Source organism: Patella vulgata, chromosome 9 (genome assembly GCF_932274485.2).
Source record: "Patella vulgata chromosome 9, xgPatVulg1.2, whole genome shotgun sequence".
Classification (NCBI taxonomy): Eukaryota; Metazoa; Mollusca; class Gastropoda; family Patellidae; genus Patella; species Patella vulgata.
This window is the reverse complement of record NC_065887.2, coordinates 23,048,410-23,072,074: the sequence shown is the minus strand read 5'-3', so window position 1 is coordinate 23,072,074 and position 23,665 is coordinate 23,048,410. Positions and strand designations below refer to the sequence as shown.

General features: G+C 34.4%; 2 protein-coding genes across 3 annotated transcripts; both read left to right on the top strand.

The window, feature by feature from the left end:
• Positions 1-273: 273 nt before the first annotated feature.
• LOC126831479 (isopentenyl-diphosphate Delta-isomerase 1) lies at positions 274-8,912 on the top strand. The gene is made up of 6 exons (XM_050561997.2): positions 274-501; positions 1,682-1,854; positions 3,717-3,809; positions 4,081-4,211; positions 5,383-5,575; positions 6,099-8,912. Exons 1-6 carry the CDS (start codon positions 386-388, stop codon positions 6,233-6,235), a joined length of 843 nt encoding a protein of 280 aa, XP_050417954.1. The 5' UTR covers positions 274-385; the 3' UTR covers positions 6,236-8,912.
• A 1,315-nt stretch (positions 8,913-10,227) lies between these two features.
• Positions 10,228-22,911, top strand: LOC126831473 (uncharacterized). 2 transcript variants are annotated; one of them, XM_050561991.2, is made up of 11 exons: positions 10,228-10,318; positions 12,664-12,752; positions 13,737-13,850; positions 14,301-14,446; positions 15,048-15,209; positions 17,098-17,228; positions 18,641-18,743; positions 19,690-19,821; positions 20,019-20,104; positions 21,255-21,341; positions 22,079-22,911. In XM_050561991.2, the coding sequence occupies exons 3-11, from the start codon at positions 13,742-13,744 to the stop codon at positions 22,164-22,166; spliced, it is 1,044 nt and encodes a 347-aa protein (XP_050417948.2). In that variant the 5' UTR covers positions 10,228-10,318; positions 12,664-12,752; positions 13,737-13,741; the 3' UTR covers positions 22,167-22,911. The 2 variants fall into 2 exon arrangements, with proteins under 2 accessions (XP_050417948.2, XP_055959368.1); XM_056103393.1 differs by lacking the exons at positions 20,019-20,104; positions 22,079-22,911 and having other exon boundaries at positions 10,236-10,318; positions 21,255-21,338.
• The last annotated feature ends 754 nt before the right edge of the window (positions 22,912-23,665 follow it).

The window sequence follows — 23,665 nt, the reverse complement described above, 5'->3', positions numbered from 1 at the left end:
AGAGCTTAGGTTGGAGACGGTCTATATGACGTCATATGTAGAGTATGGGTTAGGACAGCAGATTTCGCCAAGGACTCGAGATGTAAACAGAGCCAATGCTAACCATAGTGCTAATCCTAACCCTAAACCATAGAACTGTACGATCTATGTCTAAACACTATCCTAACCTACAATCCACATACAAATATGACGTCAATTGTGCTACACCGTCTTCGATCCGTTGATCTATTTTGTTCTCCAAATTATCGGGGTTGTCCAGTCCCATAACGTTTTTTGAAAATAATGTGGTCCTGAAAAGCAGGACTACATCGTACCATCTAAAAATATCCAAACACGCCATGCGAGAATTGTCAGGCGATTTGATATTAAAGTTTTGTATTAAGAGATGCTTGGCAATTGCTTTACATTTTTTAAACACGTATCAATCAGAGTAGGGCTTCAGACAAGTCAACAACACCTTAAAGAAAGAAAACGTCATATCATACGAAATTTTAACTTATGGTAAGAATCAAGATACATTAAATTAGGAAGAAATTGTAGTACGAAATTGTTGCCGGTTAAAAAATGAAAGTAGCTATCGTAGTAGTCTTTTTTATGGCTATTTATATTTGTTAGCTGCTAAGTAGATATTAAATCTCTGACCTAAATATAAGAAACATGCACGGTTCGCGTAATTATGTGTGGCCATTCCAAGTCGATTAAAAACACTACTTGATTGATTTAATTAACTGACATTGTTTGTCATTGACATAATATTTAAAATATTAATTAATAGTAAAATTAGTGACAATTAATGAATTATACAATATTTGCAAAAGTATTGGGTATGTTAAATAGTCCTAACTAATAGTATAAAATGATCTTGCTTTTAAATAAGATGCTACATTAAACATACATTATGCAAGAGCTAAATCTGCCTATTGCAAGTCTTTCTTTAGGCTTGAAATGTTATCTAAATTAAACATACATTATGTATGCAAGAGCTAAATATGTCTATTGCAGGTCTTTCTTAAGGCCTGAAATGTTATCTAAATTATTAATTAGACATTAATTAACCATAATCCACTCTAGATGGCATCGCTAGCCTGCGATCTTTAGTGGATTATGAGCCGATTTACTGCATAACTTTCCTTCACGATTTAACGATTAAATGGATAACCGAGACTATGCTGTTTATTGTACTGACTTTAGTAATGATGATCAAGGCTAGGTGGAAATTTCAACCGCTTAGTTCTCGGTTCATCATAGTGGATCAAATTGAATGAAATTTTCAGCAAATTGCCTTTACATTATCTAGTTTTTAAAACTATTATAGTGAGAACTGCCAACTTGTTATCGAATCTCCCATAATGTATCTATCACTTATCCAGACCAACTCCGATGGCATCGCTAGCCTGCGATGTTTATTGGATTACATTCCGATTTGCTGTTCGACTTCCATTCCTAATTAAATCAAAAATTGGATAATCGAGACTATGTTTTTTATGCTACCGACTTTAGTAATGATGATCGAGGCTAGCCCCAATATTCAATCGCTAAAATCTTGGTTCATAGTGGATCATTTTTCAGCAAATTGCCTTTACATTATCTAGTTTTTAACTATTATACTTTTGTCCAGAATGACGTCATAAAAGTTTAATTATAAAATTAGTGTTAATGATTTTGTTATTATATATTTCAGTGCTTATAGATCAACAGTCTCACAGAAAATGTCGTCTGAAAATGTATTAGCGGGTTTAGATGATACTCAAGTTAAATTAATGCAAGAAGAATGTATATTGGTAGATAAGAATGATAAAAATATTGGCTCGGCTTCAAAAAAAGAATGTCATCTATTAAAAAATATTAACAATGGTAATTCAATTCTTCATTCTTGCTGCATGAATGTATGATTTCTCTTATGATTTAAAGTAGCTAAGTCTCTAACTCAATATCATCCAAATTCTTCGACATTGAAGACACAAATCATTTGTCTATTTAAATCAACATTGATGGTGTGTTCTTACCGGGAAAAGGTGGGCTTCTGATATCCAATATTTAAGACAAAATAAACATTTTACTATTGGTACACGAATCGTGTACCTACCATAATGCGTTTCAACATCATTTGTAACAAGGGGCTCGAAGAACGAGGCTAGACATATTCCATAAGTCATGTCAAACGATGACGCTATATTCTCATCTGGAGAGCATGCGCAATAAATAATTTCAGTGTAGACTGATATAACCAGACTCTGGAAGTAGACCAAATTGTCTTTGTATCTTAAATCAAGTACCACAAAATTCAAATTTTGTGCAAAATAAATATACTGGTACTGCTTAAATCATAGACAAAAATATTGATTTGCAATTTGAGCAAGCATTGTATTTACAATTATAAAGAGAATAAAAATACAATAATTGTTGGTAATTGAAGACTAGTGAAGATCTGATAATCGGGTATAACATCGGTAATTGGCCGATAAGTGGCATATCGGTAGGAATTGGTATCGGATGATACATGTCCATTTTGCCGATACTGAAGTGGCCGATATCTGTTCAAAAGGACTCAGTAAATATCTTCAAAATATCATTTGAGTTGTGAACAAATCATTACTTTGCTTGACAGCCGTTACTTTTTCTAGTTCAACAGTAGTTGTCATGCATATGGTTACTTAGACATAATACAAGACTCTCACAAAGGCCATAAAAAGGACAGAATAAATGGTTCAAAATCCTTACCGGTTTACATTATTTTTTTTAATCCTTATTCAGGCATTGTTTGAGAGTTCGGGTCTCTCAATGCGTTTTTTAAGAATATCATTTATGCGCATGTGCAAACAGACATTAACCTACAACAGTTCACCCGATAAAATGCAGGAGTACATCTCGGTGGCCCCTCTTTGATCCCATTTTCAATCCGTGCTGATATAGTATGTCATCATGCAGTGAGCTTATTCCAAAAATATGAGATAACAAACTAGACGAACAATACCTACATGTATATAAGTTTTAGTAAGGGGTGGAAGGTGGGGGGGGAGGAATATTGCTTTGATGTCAGGTGACTACTGTCAGAACTACATCTGGCATACAGGTGTATAGATGCTGATAAGCATTGGACATAATTTAGTGATTTGTATTGTTATGTACTTTCTCACATAATTTATATCGTTATCAACATTTAATAACTCATAACATATATCATACTTACTTCATAATATTACAAACATACGTTAATTTCCCAATAGATGGTTTTATTTTCAAGAAATGGCAGTAGAATGTCACATGATTGCCACTGTTGACAGATGGGAAGCTATCACTTTGATGTCATACGAACCATTCTGCCATCTATTATAGACATACAGGTGCCGATCAATTTAGGGAATTATATCCTAATCAACATTTAATAACTGATAATCTTGACTTTATTAATTCTAATAATTATGTGTATTTTTGACTGTGTAGGAAGCGTGACCCAATTATTCTTTCAAAAAACATCACATTTGTGTTTGATTCCCAAGGTAAAATAGTACCAGACGTTTCCCTGACCAACAATGACACATATCTATATCGATTATCATAACATTTGATAGGATTGTTCGATATACCTTTGTTTGTTTGGTATATCGTAATAAAATCATCAACGATTTTATCATGTCAGACTTATTTGAAAATATTGAAAAAACAGTATAACCAAGTCGTTTAGAATTTATAGTAGTTTTAATTTATTTTTACAGGAATGCTCCACAGGGCTTTTAGCGTTTTCTTATTTAATACTAAAGGAGAGTTGTTATTACAACAAAGATCAGATGAAAAAATAACATTTCCTGGTAAGTTAATCAATGAAATTAATTTATTTACAATGATGTAGATGTATATAACTGGGTTAAATTAGCCTATAGATGTATATGACTGAGTTAAATTAGCATAGATGTATATGACTGGGTTAGATTAGTCTACATATGTATGTGACTGGGTTAGATTAGTCTATAGATGTATACTATGACTGGGTTAGATTAGTCTATATGTGTTTATGACTGGGTTAAATTAGCCTATAGATGTATGTGGCAGGGATATATTTAGTTTACACATGTATTTCAGACCATTTTACCAACACATGTTGTAGTCATCCATTAAATGTAGAAGGAGAGGTTGATGAAGTTAAAGCCCTTGGTGTACGAAAAGCGGCTCAAAGAAAATTAAAACATGAATTAGGAATTGAACCACAACAGGTATTAATGATTGATTTTATATGTATGTGGAAAAAATTTAATATCGGCAACTACAATGAAATGGGGTTTAACACCCTACTGTTCTTCTCCGATTGGGGTAATGAAGACGGACTAGCTACAATGAAATGAAATAAAATGGGGTTTAACGTCCTACTGTTCTGCTCCGAACTGGGCTAAAACGCCATACAGTGTGCTATGAGGGAAATTTTGCCCGGACAGTGGCACTACGGCCTACTCTTATATCGAATTCCAAACTGTCATGAATTAGGAATTGAACCACAACAGGTATTAACGATTGATTTTATATGTATGTGGAAAAAATTTAATATCAGCAGCTACAATGAAATGGGGTTTAACACCCTACTGTTCTTCTCCGATTGGGGTAATGAAGACGGACTAGCTACAATGAAATGAAATAAAATGGGGTTTAAAGTCCTACTTTTCTGCTCCGAACTGGGCTAATACGCCATACAGTGTGCTATGAGGGAAATTTTGCCCGGACAGCGGCACTACGGCCTACTCTTATATCAAATTCCAAACTGTCAAGGGATCTTTTACGTGCACGCCAATGTGTACAGGGGACCTCGGTTTTCCGTACCATCCGATCGACTAGACAGCTGTCCTTGTTAGGCCCTCCGTCATGCATCACTGACAAGGGGGAACCACGCCGGAAAATCTGGATGAACTTTCTCGGCCAATGCAGGGATCGAACACCCGACCTCCAGGCTAGCGAGCCAGCGTCTTACCCACTTAGGCAATAGCTACAAGAAAACTGGTGAACAATAGTATACTATATAAACAGTACTTGAATACAGTGCAGATAATATTAATTAAAGCCCTTGCCAGAATAATTGGTTCATAAAGAAATACTTAAAAACTGTAATCAATAAATAAACTCTTTTATTATAAGTACATAAAAAGTGTCAAGTTATTTGGATGAGATGAAAAGCTGATGTTCTGTGTACATGTTGGCATGCAATGTTAAAATATCCTTGACAGTGGGAATTCCAAAAAGAGTAAGCACAATCGCTGCTGTGTAGGCAAAACTTCCTTCATGCCCATCTTCATTAGCCCTGTCAATGCAGAAAAGTAGGACATTAAACCTCATTTCAATTCATTTCAAATGTCAAATCTCTCAATCTGTGGTGTCATACATTTTTTATTGCTACAGGTGCCTTTAGAAGACTTCCATTATTTAACCAGAATATTATATAAAGCTGATAATGTACCGTATGATGGTAAATGGGGCGAACATGAAATAGATTATATTTTATTTATTCAAAAAGATGTTGATTTAGTGCCAAATTTGAATGAAGTTAAAAGCCACAGATATGTTAGTCAGTCAGAACTAAAAGAATTAATAGGTAAGTGGAATTGTTCTTCTGAATATTGGTTTCCATGGCATCTGTAGACACATCACAAGACTTACATGGCCATAAACATGCTTACATAATGGTTCCAGAGATTGATGGGACTGATTGAATTAGTTTATATACATTTTAACATGTGTTCCCGAGGAACAGAAAATCAAATGGCTGTGGCCTTAAATACATTTTCCCTACTTACTGATTTACTTTGATGTGTACTAATTAATTGGTTCTTTAAGGGTCAGATTCTATCATTATGGAGTGACCCAGTAACTTCAAAGGCTATGAATGACACAAATTGATGTGGAATCTTGTATTGTCATGGGGGAAACTTTAGTAAAAAAAATGGATGCTGACTGTAACTAGATCTCATTCTGTCTTATAAAAAATGATCTTAACATAGTTGACAATATTCAATTTTTTATTTCAATTAAACTTACATGAAATTTTGTCTCTTAGTTGTCATACTATTTAGCAAGTGATCATGTTTAAATATTTTAAGTTGCTTTTAATATTTCAGCATCAAGAGTAAAGTCTGGTACTCTCATTACACCATGGTTTAAACTTATAGCTGAAACATTTCTCTATAAATGGTGGGATCATTTAGATGATTTAAACAGTCAGAAAGATACAGACAAACTTCATCGCATGATTTAATAACTTATCAATATCATCTTTTTTTATGCACCCAAATGGAAATGTGGTTGTATATTGCCGTCGAAACCGACTGTCCTTCATACACAATTTCTTGTGAACACTCTGCAGACCACATTTACTATCTGATCGGTTGATATATACTGTTTACATCAGTGAGATGGAAAAGCCTATTTAAATTCAGCAAGTTATGGCCCATGTTTCACTTTGTTGAACCCTGTGAATTCTCTTTCCACAGAAGTTATCATCCGATGTATATGAAATTTTACATGCATCATTTAAACTAGTGAAGCCTATTCAATTTCAATAATTGCTGTTAATTACTTCTAGAGATATGGCCCTTGTTTCGCTTTGTTGAACCTTGTGAATGCTCTATTGACTATAGTATCATCTGATCTGTATGAAATTTATAGGCGTAATTTAGATCACTACAATGAAGAATCCTATTGGTATTCAACAATTTCTTTTAATTACTTCTTGAGTTAAGGGCCTTGTTTCACTTTGTTGAACCCTGTGAACGTTCAATCGACAAAGTTATCATTCGATCTGTATGAGATCAGTAAAATGAAGAAGCCTATTGAATTTAAATACTGTTAATAGCTTCTACAGTCATGGCCCTTGTTTGACTTTGTTGAATCTTGTGAACATTTGATCTGTATGAAATTTATATCCGTGTCCTGTAAATGCTCCCCTTACCTACAAAAGCTTAAATATGCGACAACCCTTGTCAACTCCTCCGGTGATTTAGCTGCTGTTGGCATATAGTTTGTTGTTTGGCAACCTATCTTTATTTTATGCATACATTATAGTATGATAGCTGGTGTGTATGTGTTTTGTTTTCTGGCAATCCACTGGCTTTCATATTGTGTAAATGAGTAGAACACTAAAAGATGACCTTTCAAGCCAATGAAACAATAAAAGGTTAGAGATGAGATTGTCCTTGCTACATTTGACATGACAGTAACTATCAGACAGCAACAATAACCACACAAAAAAGAAAAAGAAACAAAAGTATGGCCATATTTTTAATTACAATGTAATCTATAGCTGCCGACTAATCAAGGGTGACGTGCTAGTATCCATCAACTCACGAAAATGTAATATACAAATAAATAATTATTATGTCCATTCATTTCTTTATGTTGTTTTCTTGATTGTTTTTAGGTTTTCATTAGTGGAGAGGTTTTATGGAAATTTATGTTGTTTTAAAATGTATATGTTTCATTAATGGAAGTTAAGAATATATATTTTCATTTGTTTAGAGATTTTATGGATATATTTTCATTGATGGACTTTAAAAGCATATATTTTAAAATGTATATGTTTCATTAATGGAAGTTAAGAATATATATTTTCATTTGTTTAGAGATTTTATGGATATATTTTCATTGATGGACTTTAAAAGCATATATTTTCATTGAAGGAGAGATTTTATTTTCATAATGAAATGTAAACATAAGGTAATGGCACTTGAGTGTTGAAATGAGTAGTTTACATCGTGGAGAGAGAAATCTGGTTGAACATCAAAATACACTTTTTTAAAAAAATAATTCTCTTCCACGGAGGGGCCTTTAGAAGTAGGAAGAAATCAGAGTATCTGATGAAAAACCACAAGGTTAGGTCCACTAGAGACAACCCTCTCTTTAAACTCGACGACTTGCATGAGATCACCAAATGCTTTTAAAAGAATATTTCAGAAAAAAGAAAATGAACTACTCTTAAGAGAATTCTTCAACTATTCAGCACTCAATTTCCATTACCGTACATTATACTACCATATGCAGTCGAACAAAATATTTATATTTATAATCAAAGGTTGTTGTCAGGACTCAGTACATGTATATTGATAATGCAGTCATTGTGGCCTAAAATTGAATATCAATATCAAAAAGATGTCTGTGATATTCGATCATTATGATATCTAATTAAATACTGTAATAGATAAGACCTTCAAATTAATGGATGTTTTGAACAGAAAATTAAATTTCATTAGAATTCCAACAGCAGATTGTTGACAATTACAATTTATTAATATTATGTGTTATATTAATAGAAATACATGTAATGTGGTATGGGTTAATCGTATAACAGCAAAATTAATTACAAATATATCATCCAACAAAATATTCAAATCTTTATATAATGACAGCCATGTATTATGAAATATCAATGTAAATCATGTAGGTACAGTGAATATATACATGTCATTTGTTTCATTGTATATTAAAATTAATTAACATAAATTGTTGTTTGAAGTTACACTACCCAAGATACATTTTGATATTCCACGGGAAAACATGCCATAGGATATCTGTGGGATATCATTGCCATGGTGTATCACAGATTAAGCAGTAGTTATCTGTATTGAGCACTTACCTGTCATGTTAATGTTGTCTGTGGTACTGTTTTGAGATCCCACTCACATTACTGGGCATGTTACCATTCTTAGGGTCTACTGTCTTGGGATCCTACACGGTTCCATGGTAATGTTATCTGTGGTACTGTGTTGGGATCCCACTCATGTCCATGGGAATGTCATATGTGATACTGTGTTGGGATCCTATTCAGTGCCATTGTTATGTTATTTGTGGTTATGTGGATATGATATGTTCCCGCCCACCAAACAAACCAGCCTTTTGCTGGTCATGAAATATTATACAGATTTAAACATGCATTATGCAAGAGCAAAATCTGCTTATACAAGTCTTTCTTTAGGCCTGAAATGTTATCTAAATTATCAATTAGACATTAATTAACTTATCCAGACCATAATAAACTCTCGATGTCAAGGCTAGCCTTCGATGTAGGCTGGATTAGATTCCTATATGTCGCTAACGGCCAAAGATAATTAAATCAGAAAAAGTGGATAATCGAGACTATGTTGTTTATATTAATGATTTTAGTAATGATAACCGAGACTATGCAAAAATTTCACCGGCTTCTTTCTCGGCTCATAGTGGATCAATTTGACTGAAATTTTCAGTAAATTACCTTTACACTATCTAGTTTTTAACTATTATAGTGAGAACTGCCATCTCTTTATCTTATCTCCCATAATGTATCTTTAATTAACCTATACAATACAGTAACGTATATGTTAATGTGTTCTATATTATGATTCTGACCAACTCAGATTTTTTGGTTTAAACTTGAAAGGCTTCTGGAGAAATTGTTTTCATCTTTAAATATTTAAAGATAAATTATGGGAGATTAGATAAAGAGCTGGCAGTTCTCACTATATTAGATAAAAACTAGATAATGTAAAGGGAATTTGTTGCAAATTTCAGTCAAATTGATCCACTCTGAACCAAGAATTTACTTGGGATCCTACTCACTGTGAATATTGTTTCTGGATGAGGTAAAAAATGAAAACTTTTATAAACAGTGTAGATGAGTAAGATGCAGGTGTTCATCTTTAGAATTTGTATCCTTTAAATTGTTTGTGGAGTATAGAAATAATTCTGCAGTGGTAGTGGTGGGGCCAGGATTTTTCAGAAGGTGGGGCTAGGGGGCTAAATACATGATTTGACATATTGGATAAGGAACATAATCAACAAAAATAATTGCATCTTATTGGCATCTGCCTCATGGGGCTAAGAAAAATTGGTAGCTTTCACTGGAAAGTACATACATTAATTTGTGAATTTGCCTGGCATTGATTCTATTATCTTTTCTATACAAGTCAATCCTATCTTGCTGTGTTAGATATTTGAAGTGCTTTGTTATATTGTAATAACAGTCTTTATACAGAGAGAATAATGTCTAAAGATGAAAATAGAACATATTCTTGTACTGCTGTATTAAAATAGATATTATTTTCCTTGATATTTGGCTCGTTGCGCCCTACTTGATATTATACCAGTAGACACCCAATTTTGTATGATATCATCGGGAGGCACAGCTATACAAAAAGCTGTTTTATTATTGTTAAATGAACATTGACATCGAAACACTGATAATATACACATTATAAATACATGTTATATACACATTATAAAAAATACTACATTCATGACTAGCTGATAGTATATTAGATTTTATTTGTACTTGGGATCCTACTCACTGTGAATATTGTTTCTGGATGAGGTAAGTATTTTAGTAATCCAGGGCCGGTGGAAGCAATTCTTGATTGTGATTTGGGGGGGGGGGGGAGTGCTATCCTAGGACTTTAGGCGAGGGTCAAGGGCCCGCCTAGACCCCGGAAGCTCCTGGTGATCTGGAGACGCTTTCTGGCTAAAGAAATTACTCAGCAATGTTTCTTAATCCTTTACTATGCAAGCACATTCGATGGATGGTGGCTTCCTGTGATGCTGAACTTGACAAATATATGCATAATAATTCCAAGATTGTGAACACTCTAGAGGTCACAATTTTTATACGATTTTGATGAAACTGACAATGTATATTTATAACCGAAAGATCTCGACATGTTTAGCTTGTTGACCCTCTAGACCCCACAGTTTTTATTTGATTGACAAAACCGATCAACTATATCACCGTTGCCCCATAATTACGGCCGAGTTTAAATTTCGTGAAAATCGGACCCAAACTGCCCGACAAAATGGCCGCTACCCTTAAAAGCATTTAATACCCATGTTGTGATGAAGAGGTTTGAATTTTCATCCAATTATTTTGATATATATAAAGGCCGGGTTCCTTTCGATATTGGCACGTATTGGACCGTAGCTTTCTGGATTATGATCCCTAATTTACGAAATATTACGTTTTTAGCTTGTGGACCCTGTAGAGGTCAACATTTTTATCTTATTTCCAAAACCGTTCAAATGTATCACTGTTACATCATAATTATGAATTTCCTGAAAATCGGACCGAATGGCCATGACTCTCCTTTACGCAAATAATATAAAAGCATGTAATACCAAGGTTGTGGACCACCTAGAGGTCAGATGTTTTATCCGATTATGAACTTAAAACGAGTATCACTAGCTCTTGGATGAGTTCAATTTTGGTGCACATTGGCATCTACCTTTTAAGCAAAATGTGAAATATGAATGAAGTTTGTGGACCTTCCTGAGGCTACAATTTTTGTCTGATTCATGAGATGAAACTTAAACTAGTGTTAAGGATCAAAAGTTGGTAGGAATGTGCCCCCTAACTTTCGGGAAGACGGGTAAAGTGAAAACAAAAATTAATATTTCATCTAGTTGGCAAAATAAAATGCCCGAAAGCCGAAATCTAATAACACACTAATTTTACTTTCCTTTTTATTGAATACTGCATTGACTATAGATTGTCTGGAGTCACTCTATTTTGTGTGACAATTTTCGGGCATCTATTATGTTTTGTGAATGCAGCTGCAACAGCCTGATTGGATGGTTGGAATTTGGGTCGGCTTAGAGTGGGATTTCGGTTGAAAACCGATTGGAAACTTTGAAGTAGCTTAATTCTTGGGCTAGAACAGCAGAAAAACGCAATTACGGTGATTAAATTTGAAGTATCTGTATTCACGGGATGGTCTCGTACGCCTATGCATCACAGGATTATTTTATGTATAGATTTAAAAAATTTAAAAATTACGTCATGCTCCAAATGTATAAATAATGAATTTATTTATCGTTGATTTTATACACATTCACTCATCGTCTTCTTTATTTAAACATAGGAGCATAAACTGTCTGACAATTTTATTTGCGCAAACCAGTGAAGTGTTACATAGAAATAGAAGATGTTAATACAACCGCCTTAATGCTTGCTAGGTTCCCACTATCACGGTTCGCGCCAGGATAACGTGTCTGCGACCGTCAAATTTTCCAAATTAACTTTAGGAGGGGGGTCGACATGGGAAGCTCTGCTCCTTCGCCTTTCGCAGACGAACGGCCACACCATATGTAACCCGCAATTAATTTTTTCTTTTTATAGGGAGGGTTGGGGGGGAGGGGTAATTCAGGTTCTGTCCCCCTTACATTCATCGAGCCCGTGCGCCTTTGCTTGCAACTAGGGGTCTCTCAACCCAGGGATCGGTATAGAGCATAACAGTGTTTTCTTCCGAAAGCCTACGTTTTTGAAGTCTAACTTCTATGTTAAAATCAGACTTCATTGTATCTAACGGCATAATTACTTGCGTATACAATAACCCGGAGAAAAGTGTACATGGGGCCAAATTATTGCGGGGGCTAAAGACCCCCCACCCCCACCCCGCCGGGCCTGTTAATCTATTAATTGTTATAATGGTTTTTAATGTATGACTGCTACAACCTATAGACTGGGTTGGTTGATATTACATAATACTGACATTACATATAACTGGCTGTATGTTTCTTCATATACTACTGTTGAACTTAAGCTGATGATCAGTAAGAAATTGGCTATATGTGGATATGTGTTTAGTTTAATTAGTTATAATACTGTATAGGCAACAATATGTTACACTATTCAACAGCTGACTTCATATTTATTTTTTCTTAACATAGATATATCAGAGAACTGTACTAGAATACAATCTAAGGATATATGATATAATTAGTTGAGGATAAAAGCTAAGAAAGTTTTTATAATATATGTAAGTTTGGGGGTTTTTTTTTAATTTTTAGATGTTTTGAATTGAAAATCAGTGATGCATGTAGCAACAAAATACTACCAAAGGAACTAAATATTTGATATGTTATTAAATTGATAAATTTTCCTCTGTTCATGAAAAAGTCAACAAAACCTCTGAAAAAAGGACAATGTTATTTTAGCACAATGTTAATTGTATTTAATTTTTCCTGTAAAAATTTCTAAATATAAATTTAAGCATACATTATGCAAGAGCTAAATCTGCCTATTGCAGGTCTTTCTTTGGTCTTGAAATGATATACAAACTATTGATTAGATATTTATTAACATGAAGCAACGACCTTAATATACTCTCGATGCCATTTTATGTATCGGATTTTCACTGGATTTGAATCTGATTTCCTACTCAACGCTCATTGATGATTTAATCCAAAAATGGACAATCGAGACTATGTTTTTTATCGTACCGACTTTAGTAATGATGATCGAGGCTAGGCCTAAAATTCAAATGCTAATATCTCGGTTCAAAGTGGATCATTATATAGAGTTTTAACTAATATAGTGAGAACTGCCAGCTTTTTATATAATCTTCCATAATGCCACTTTAAGTTCATATTAGAGTGTCTACCTTTTTGCCCACTGTCGGACTGTCCACTGCAAAATTACCTCATAGCACACTGTATGGCGTATGCCCATCTTCATTAGCCCAATCGGTGCAGAACAATAGAATGTTATTAAACCCCATTTCATCTCATAAGCTAATACCGTCTGCTCTTTATTCTGATGTAAGTTATACAATATTATATATACTAGCTATATATAGAGAGCTGTGTCAAAATGTCTTGTTGCAAGTTAGACACTAAAAAAATTCATTTATAAAATTTATATTTCACTCTGATTTGTTTTCTTTCTATCAGTAAAGTTTCTAAGTCATATGACCTTGAATTTCAGTTTAATCAAAGCACATTTTATAAGATTTACTTTTCAGTAATAATGGATGTCTCTACATATGTAAGAGGTTTTCATGACATTGACGCTGTCTCAAAGATGAAATATAAAACATTAGGCAACACTGGTTTACAAATATCACAACTTGGCTATGGTTAGTTTTTTTTCTGTTTTTACTCAATGCTGTGAATAGGAATTAAATCAACTCTTAGTTAACAGTGTCCATGCATGGTCGAGTGATGTGTGTGTGTAGCAGGGCTCGAACACATGCGCTGTAGACCATAAAAGCTGTTATTTATGCAATTTATGAGTTTGATCCCAGGTATTCCCTGGGTACTTCAGTCCTTTCCAACATTTGAATCCCGCAATATTGAAACACACCATAATAATAATATGTTAGTCCCAACCATTCGTAATTAGTTCAGTCTTGTACCATATTAGGATCCATATTTCATTAAAGCCACTAATCCTCATTTGCATTAGACTACTTGTATATCTGTAACGGCTAAATTGTACTTAAATTAATTATTTAATATTTTTAAATCCAGGAAACAAAGTTCCATTTTATTCCTTCATATAATAATTATATGCATGTTTGTATTAGGTGGAGCTGGTTTGGCCAGTGTATATAAAACAACTAAAGATGGTGAAAGTATCGCAGTTTTAACACAAGCTATCAAGAAAGGCATTAACTACATAGATACAGCACCATGGTATGGTAATGGCAAATCAGAAACAGTATTAGGACAGGTTGGTTACAAACTTTCCAAAGCAGTGGTAATAAGCATTAACACCTAGCTCATTAATCATTGCTACATTAAAATAGCAATTATGGATGATTGTTTGTATTGGTTTGATAAGTTGGCTTACAGATTTTATACTAGAAAAAGTCTGTTTTCATTTTCAAATTATTTCTTGTCAACATACAAACCAGCCACAGTAAAAGAAATTCTACAGATTCTCCACTTAATTGTTCCCTTGAAACATTGAAATGAAATGAAATTGGATTTGACATCCTACTTTTCTGCAACGGCGGGCTAGAAGACTGGCATGCGCCATGTACATTGTAGTGTGCTAATGAGAGAAATTTTGTCCGCACAGTGGCACTACAGCCTACTCTTGTATCAAATTCCAACTGTCAGGAACTCTTTTACGTGTGTGAAATTAAATTATTGAAATAGAAATGGACAATGTGTTAGTGCCAAAATGACCTAGATTCAGTTGAGTTGTTGTAAAACCCCTGAGTTGTCTTATCTTACAGAAGCAATTCATTTAATAAACTTTGTCTCATCACAAATTGATAATAATAATAATATTGATAATAATATTGATACTATTTTTTTTTCTGCAGGCATTTAAGAATATACCCCGTGAGTCATTCTATGTAGCAACTAAAGTAGGAAGATATGAACCTGATGTAGAGAAAATGTTTGATTTTAGTCGTGAAAGAACTATGAGAAGTATAGATGAAAGTCTACAGAGAATGGGAATAGGTTATGTTGATATAATACAGGTACATATAAAATAATATATTAGTCTTATAGTCTTATGATTTGCAAATTGAAATGTGATGACCATTCTCCTAGTCATATACAAACTTGAGACCGAAACCAAGCCCTATAATCTAAAGCGCACGCGTCAGACCTCTTGATCACCCAACCTCCCATAACATCATTAAATAAATCTACATTACAATTTTAACCATATTGTGTTGTGTTAATAGCAGGGGCGGATCCAGGATATTTCGAAAGGGGGGCGTACTTTGAGGGCGAAGCCCGAATTATGAGCGCCGCTTGCACGAAGCAACTGGGAGGGGGGGGGGGGGTCTGGCTGGCCTCCCCCAGAAAATCTTTTAAGATAAGACTCCATATATGTGATTTCCTGGATCTGATCTTCAAATATTAAACACAACTCCCACCCTATTTTCAGTGTTTTTTGTCTGCAAAATCATCAGTTACAGACTTTACACCTTGCCAGAATAGGTGGGGGGGGGGGCGTGCGCCGGGTGCGCCCCCTTTGATCCGCGCCTGAATAGTGTGGTTTTCAATCTGGGGGAAATTCCCCCCCCCCCCATGTTGGAATTCAATCACTTCCATTTGGGGGGGGGGGGGAGGTGAGATCGCCCACGAATTAGAAGAGTTTTAGGACATTACCAAAATTGTGATCAAATATTCAGGTTTTAACATGTACTTCAATAGGTCTACTGCATACCATACAATTAAGAAACCATACACTTTATAACTATTGCATGGAAGTCATGGTATCGAGATAGTTTTTGTTATTTGATTGGGCTGCAGCCAAGAACAACTGTAAAATAAGAAGGAAAGGGGGGGGGGCAGTTTTTTTTTTTTTAAAAAGTCAAGCCACAGTGTTATAGAAATTATGCTATAGTAAATTGATAATTGCTGTATTGCTAGTTTGAGTCACAATCATGTTTATAGTCAGCAGATGTATGAGTAATTACCAGATGTTGAAATTGTTGATCAAAGTTCACATACTTGTAATAATAACATTGATATTTGTATCTTGGTGAACTCCTCATGAACTATTTAAACTAGAACTTGTTGGTGTAATGAATAGATTGATGGTTAAAGAGGCCAAAAGTTTAACTGAATTTTATTTCCCACTATTATTTATAAAAAGAATTAAGCCCAAAATTACCCCAGCAAGGTTCATGACATGTGGTGTTTATGTTGTAATCTTATCAGTAAGATTGGGGGGGGGGGGATGGCCGAATGGTTAGCACGTGCGCGCTGTATCATAAGGCCTGTCATTGAGTTAACTAGCGTGGTTTCCAATCCCTGGTTGTACGTGACAAGGAGTAGGGTTGCCTGTCCAACCACTGCTAAAGACCCCTACGCGCAAGCGAATTATTGAAATAAAATTAAACCACATGTTAGTCCCGAAATGACCTAACCTGTGTCGAGTGGACGTTAAAATCCATTTCTCCCTCTCTCTCTGTTATCAGTAGATATAGTACATGGGTAGATACAGATCAAGTAGAGATTCGCCACAGCTGACCTAATTTTGGAGGAATTATGACCCTTGAACAGTTTTCCACACTTATTCTGCTCAGTTAGGCACTTGTTAATAGGTCATTGTGGGGTCCACAAGGATTACTTACCTTGGGGTCCGTGTTCGAACCTGGTGTTGGCCAAGAAAGTTTACTGGGATTTTCCAATGTGGTTTCCTGTTGTCAGTGGCAGGACGGGGGGTCTGGCAAGGGACAACCTATTGACAGTTGGAATTCAAAATAAGAAGGTCCTCTGGTTTCCTCCCTTGCATAGTGAAATAAAAATGTTAGTCCTGAAATGACAGTTTGTGTTGTCCCATTTCTCTCTCTCTCTTTCTCTCTATTTCTTTCTCTCCCAGTCTCATGATGAAATTAATTATATTTTCAGGTACATGATATGGAGTTTGCTCCAGATTTAGATATCATTCTCAATGAAACTTTGCCAGCTTTACAAGAAATTAAGGATAGTGGTAAAGCTAGATTTATTGGAATAACTGGATACCCTCTTGAAAACTTCAGGTATGGTTCATTTGCAAATATAGGTCTATACTTGACATACAAATGAAGGTCGATGCATAGCTTCCTTGTGTACTATTATTTTTCTTGCATGACATTAAAATAAGCAAGGCAGTTTTTATCGCAGTAATGACCTCTGATGTTCCAAGTGATGTTAGAAAAGCGGTTAAATTGGCCATGCCTGTTCTCCAAACCCATTCATTTATGAATAAAATATTGTTTATAATAAAGAAAATGTTCCAAGTGATTAATATCCAAAATAAAGATCATGGAGATAAAAGAAATAATTGTATGATCCTTAGTGAACCATGTCTTAATTACGTATATGTAGGTGCATTACTCTTTTGCAGCCAGTCCGTAATACTAGTTAGGTAGAGATTGTAATGGGTGTAGTCAGAGAGAGAACCTATTGTAACACTTTACACCGCTATACACTGTTTGGCAGCTAAATCAAATATGTCATACGATGCATCTCTATGGGTTGCTGGCTATAGATGTGGAAAGCCAAACTGTCAAAAACTCTCCATATCCAACGTGTGACACATACTCTCCCTGCTACATATTTTATTAGTCTTGTTATCATCTAGTATTGTCTCTGGTTGTATTTGATCTATTTCTCTCTTTCATGGTTAGGACCCTGTAAACGTTTCTTTAACATCTCAAGTTGTGTATATGTTTTTATCAGTCCAAAAATATATATTAGCAAACAAGATGACAGAAACAAAAGTATGTTTCTACAGTTTTATATCAAGATGGATACATAGGTTACAAGCATGGAATAAAAATATTCACTCTATCTGTCCACCCAGATGTTGCCACTTGAACCTCAACTTCTCTCCTAAAGAATTTCTACATGGTGTTTGCTCTCTCAAATCTACCTGGTATCTAAAGAATTGCTCAGAGCTCAAGCATTGTATATGCCCTGACTTTTGCTATCTATTATTTAATTGGTCAAATATTATGATGATTGGTTAATAAGCCTAATGACCACATGACTAAGTCAAATATGGAATGGAATATTCTTCACATGAGTGTAATAGACAATAGAATTTATCCTTGGCCTTAGATCCCAATGTCCTGTTATTGTCAAGATATTGCATAAAGAATTTAATTTGCATTTTAAAATAAACTCATACCATAGCTAATGTACTGACAATGGAGAATAAATAGTCAAGGCGATAATATTATTTTAAAAAATGGGTTCTTTTGCACAAATCCTGCCATCCATATTACTACACTATCATCAAACACTAGTTCAGCTATGAATATTCATATAAATACCCTTTCCTAATTAAAGAGGCTTCTTCGATATTATGCATACTCCAGTGATCTGACTGACACAGTAAGATCGACAGCAGACCAGTTTGAACCAATTGGTCAAACAAATGATGAATGTCTTTTGTTGTTTGTTACAGGACAATTATAGAGAAAAGTAAAGTTAAAATAGATACAGTTTTAAGTTATTGTCGTGGCTGTATGTTTGATAGTTCAATACAAGATTATATTCCTTATTTCAAGGTAATAATATATATGTATATATTTCACCATATTTCATGTTTTGTTTTAATATGCTGGAATCCCTGAAAAACACCCATGAGACGGACACAAAACAAAAATTTAAGGAGATCCCTAACAGACAGCCTGTCTCCTGCTGTCGGATTTAACGACCTAGTGCTTGGATTTGTTGACCAAATGGCTAGAGGTTGTGAGAGACTTAAATGTACTGCGGACTTTGTAATTAAATTGCTGAAAAAGAAGTTTGCAAAGGATAATCCAATAATTTACTTAGACTTTGATATTTTTGGTAAATGGACAGCTACTTATGACAAATTGTAGGCTACAAGCTGAAACTGGACCTCCTCTCAGTCAAGTCGCATGACAAACAAGGATGCTAATAGACGGGATTTAAAGCAATATTTTGATTGATAAATTAGTTTGAATATGCTTTTAGGCCAAATATATCATCAAATCACACAGTTTGTATGTGGGAACATCAGGAAGTCATAGTGAGTTCCACTGGAATATTATTGTACTCATGAGGTTCACAGTTATAATACTTTTGAGCACCACATTACAGATATAGTGAACTAAATTATTTTAGCCTTATTGAGAAGTGGTTGGTGTCGTGCATTTGGCAGAATATGAGCACACTTTTTAGAAGACCTGAACCAATTATCACAGCTTACAAACATTTTTTGTTACTTATTTGCCTGTCAAACCACTGGGTTACATGCTGGTGTCCTTCAACACAAAGGTTACCTTCCTAACAGCAGATTCAGCTTCTGAAATCCAAGTTCAAACTTTCATTCTATAGGTGATAGGTGTCATGGATAAATCGGGAGGGGGAGGGGCAATTCTAATTCTTTTTCTAGAGAATTATAGCACTTTCTATTTTAGCAGTTCATCTAGCCAACAATCTTGTATAATGTAATAAACAATGACACACATATTGATGTATTTTCAGGAGAAAGGACTTGGTATATTAAATGCATCACCAATAGGTATGGGTTTATTATGTGAATCGGGTCCACCAAAATGGCATCCAGCAAAAAATCAAATTAAAGATAATTGTCAAAAGGCTGCAAAATATTGTAAGGTATGAAATGTGGCTGATTTGTTCAGCTGTAACAAAAAAACAACAAAGGTCCTCCTTTGTACACTTAATAAAATTCTTGCCAGATTGAATTTGTCCGGGCAAATTTCATATGTTACCATAGAAAAATGAATTATATGCTAGTTTTAAAAGTATTGTGAGGCATTAAACTTCATTCCATTCCTTTGCTATTCTTTCAGGACAATAACATACAAATAGCTAATTTGGCATTAAAACATAGTCTTGAACTTCCAGGAGTCACATGCACAATAACTTCTTCTGAAAGGTAAATAGAGACGGTCATACAAGTCTGTTATTAATATTAATAGTACCAAATATACTAGTCTTCAATATTGTGAAAGCTGAATATCTAATAGGAATATAAGTCCAAAAATGGTTTAATTATGTTCAGTATTTACAAAGTTATGTTAAATTGAAATTTCATTGCCGCCATCTTTTATCGGAAATGCAGAAACCTGATGAGCCTATTAAAATCCAATTGAATCCAAGCTGGGAGATAATCTAGCGTGAGAAGTTTTATATTTTCGTGAAAATGCAAATGGAGCATCGGAACTTTAATAAAGTAAACCAATCTGATTCAAGCAGGGTTGAATAGGCAATAAACTCTATAGACGATGAAGTCTTGGGTTCGATCCTGGTGTTGGCTGAGAGTGGATGGGACTAAAAGTCAAAAGAACCCTTAACAGTCGCCTGTATTCATAGCCTGGCAACACTATGTTACTGGTTAATGCAAACGTTTAATGATGGTTGAGTTTGAATTTCGTGCTGGACAAAATGGCCGTTGACCCTAGCTGTATGCAAATAGTGTTAAAGTATGTGATATCAAGGTTGTGAACCCTCTAGAGGTCACAATTTTTGATCAGATTTTTATGAAACTGAAAATAAGTGTTTATATCCCAAAGATCTCGGTTCATTTCGATGTTCGTGCATATTGGACCTTAACTTCCTGGATTATGGCCCCAATTGTACAAAAAATCACGATATTAGATTGTAGGCCCTCTAGAGGTCACCATTTTTATCTGATTCTAAAAACTGTTGCACCATAAGATTGAGTTCAAATTTCAGGAAAATCAAAACGAAACTGCCCGACAAAATGGCCCCTCCTTGTACTCAAATAATGTAAAAGTATGTCAAAATTTTTGTCTGATTTTGATGAAACTGTTTATATCCCAAAGATCCCAGTTCCTTTCGATATTCGCGCATTTCAGACCATAACTTCCTGGATTATGGCGCCTGATTGTACAAAAAATCGGTTTTTTTTATTAGCTTGTTCTTTGTCCATCTCTTGCAAAATGTGAGCGTAGCTTTGCATGGGAACCGCTGGTATTTACTAAAATGTATCTGGTAATGCTCCTATAAACAAGTTTGTTGAAATAAATAAGATTAATATCTCTTTAAACCATTTTTAATTACAGTTCTGATATAGTTGATAAAAATCTCAAACTTCTATCAACAAATTTAACTGATAAAGAAAGAAATGTATATAATGATGTGATGAAAAGGTTTGTATATATTGAATATATCCTCCATTGACTTTCACATTCGTAAGATCTTGTGAAAGGTGGTACAAGGCAGAGTTCTGGGCTGAATTTGTAAAGCTTGGTAGGATTGTTCATTGCTCAAGAATCTTTTGAAATTTCAAAATTTTGAGATTTTAAATTTTCAGGGCATTTTGCAGAGTTATATTTTGACTGTTAAAGTGTCACCACACAGAGAAAGTTGTGTTGGATTATAGATGTTTTGGTATGGTTTTTATTATCGGTACTTAAAACAGTGCCAATGATAAAATTGAATTTTGTTTAAAAAAAAAAAAGAAAGTCTGTCATTTTTTACCCTTGAATTAAAAGGCAATATCTGACTTTTTTCAGTGCTGACCATAGTAAGGAATCTAAATGGCTTTACATACAACTATTCCATTCTCATTCATTAGTTTATGATTAGTCCTAGATGGGCTGCAAAAAAAGCACAATTATCCAATTTGTAATCTCCAAATTTTGTGTTAACTGCCTTAGATGTTTCTGCTTGAAGTCCAGTGACTATGAGAGTTACTAGAATATATATATCAATGAATGCTAATTGTGTTTTGTAGTTTCACACATAACTATTGTATTTTTTATAATGATTTCATATTCCAGTCTGTTAGAATAGCATCTGAGTTAATCTTTGGTCAAGTCTCTCCTTTGATTCCCATTCAGATATATTCAATGAATAAAAATATTGTTGTTGATTTATTTGCCAGATTTATGGAACCTTTACATAAGATGAATTGGGAAGGCATTGAAGTTAATCAATACAGAGAAAAGTTAGCTAAATTACAAGACAGATAACTCTAAGAAGCATATGGACTGTTATATTTTAAGCTCAAGTCAACTGTACTTTATTGAAATAATAAATTATCTTATAAAGATAATTACTAATATTAATTTACTAAAATTTATAAACAATCCTTAAGGTTTACAGGGACGGTATCTGACATATTTTTGGGAATAAAATGGGTTAATACTGGGTGAAAATCTCTTAGAAACATTTATCCTAGTCCTCTGCAACTATCTGAAATTATGTGATACCTTTTCCATTTAAGGTTGGCCATAAGTCCCCATTCCCCAAGCTATATAAGGATAATCATGGCTGTATTTTGCCGAAGTTATAGTGGTAAATAATCATCACGATTGAACAATGAACTAACTGTTTGCTAATTGTAAATGTAGGTAGATCGGTAATGTGCATGAGACAAAGTTGATTTTTAATACTCGAATGGAGTTAATAACACTGAGGATATTATAATACCTAGTGTAGTGTGTTAAGCTCCCAGCACAGTGACACAAACAAAAAAAATAAGACTCATTATTGTTTACTACTTTTGTTATTTTTATATTTTTTGTGGTTATATTTTAACTCTTCAAGATAGTGCAATGTAGCTCTCTGTATTTTTGACCCAAGGACACACTTGTTTAATGACTGTAAAGGAGCAATTGTAAATACTCTAAAAAGTCTGATTATTATTATTTTACTGAATGTCAATTTTTACCCTGTTTATTAACTTTAACAGATTATATTTTTATTTTCAATGTACGAAGTGTGTATATATGTGTATTGTATGTGTCTTTATATGAACTCAAAAGATTTTCGGGTTGTACATGAATTGTATTGTCAACAATACTGTCTTGGGATCTTACCGACTTCCATGGTGCATTATATCTTTTACTGTGGTGACGGGCAGGATAACACTCACTTTAATGCGATTGTTATCTATGACTGTCTTGCGATCCTACCAACTTCCACGGTGATGTTATTTGTGGTACTACCCCACTCACTTTCATGGTGATGTTATTAGTAGTACTGTCCCACTCACTTGCATGGTGATGTTATCTGTAGTACTATCCTACTCATTTCCATGGTGATGTTATCTGTGGTACTGTCTTGAGATCTGACTGACTTCAGTGCTACGTTATCTGTTGTACTGTGGTGCCATCCCACCCACTTCCATGGGGCTAAGAAATATAGGTACCTTTCACTCAAAAGTACATACATTAATTTGTGAACTCTTTTTTCTTTCCTATGCACCTCAATCCTATCTTGCTTTTGGAAAGCATCAAAGGACATAGAGAAAATCAGACAATCATTGCTGGATTTTCAAAATATTAGAGAGGAAGACAGTAGCAATGATGTTTCATCCGACAGATAGCAATAGGAAAATTGATTTAAATCTGAACGGCACAAAAGTAGAATTCAAAGGAGAGGTCAACTTCCTTGGCCTGAAGTTCGACTCAAGAATAACATGGCATCGTAAGTCGCACATCCAAAACCCTCAATAGGATGAAATACA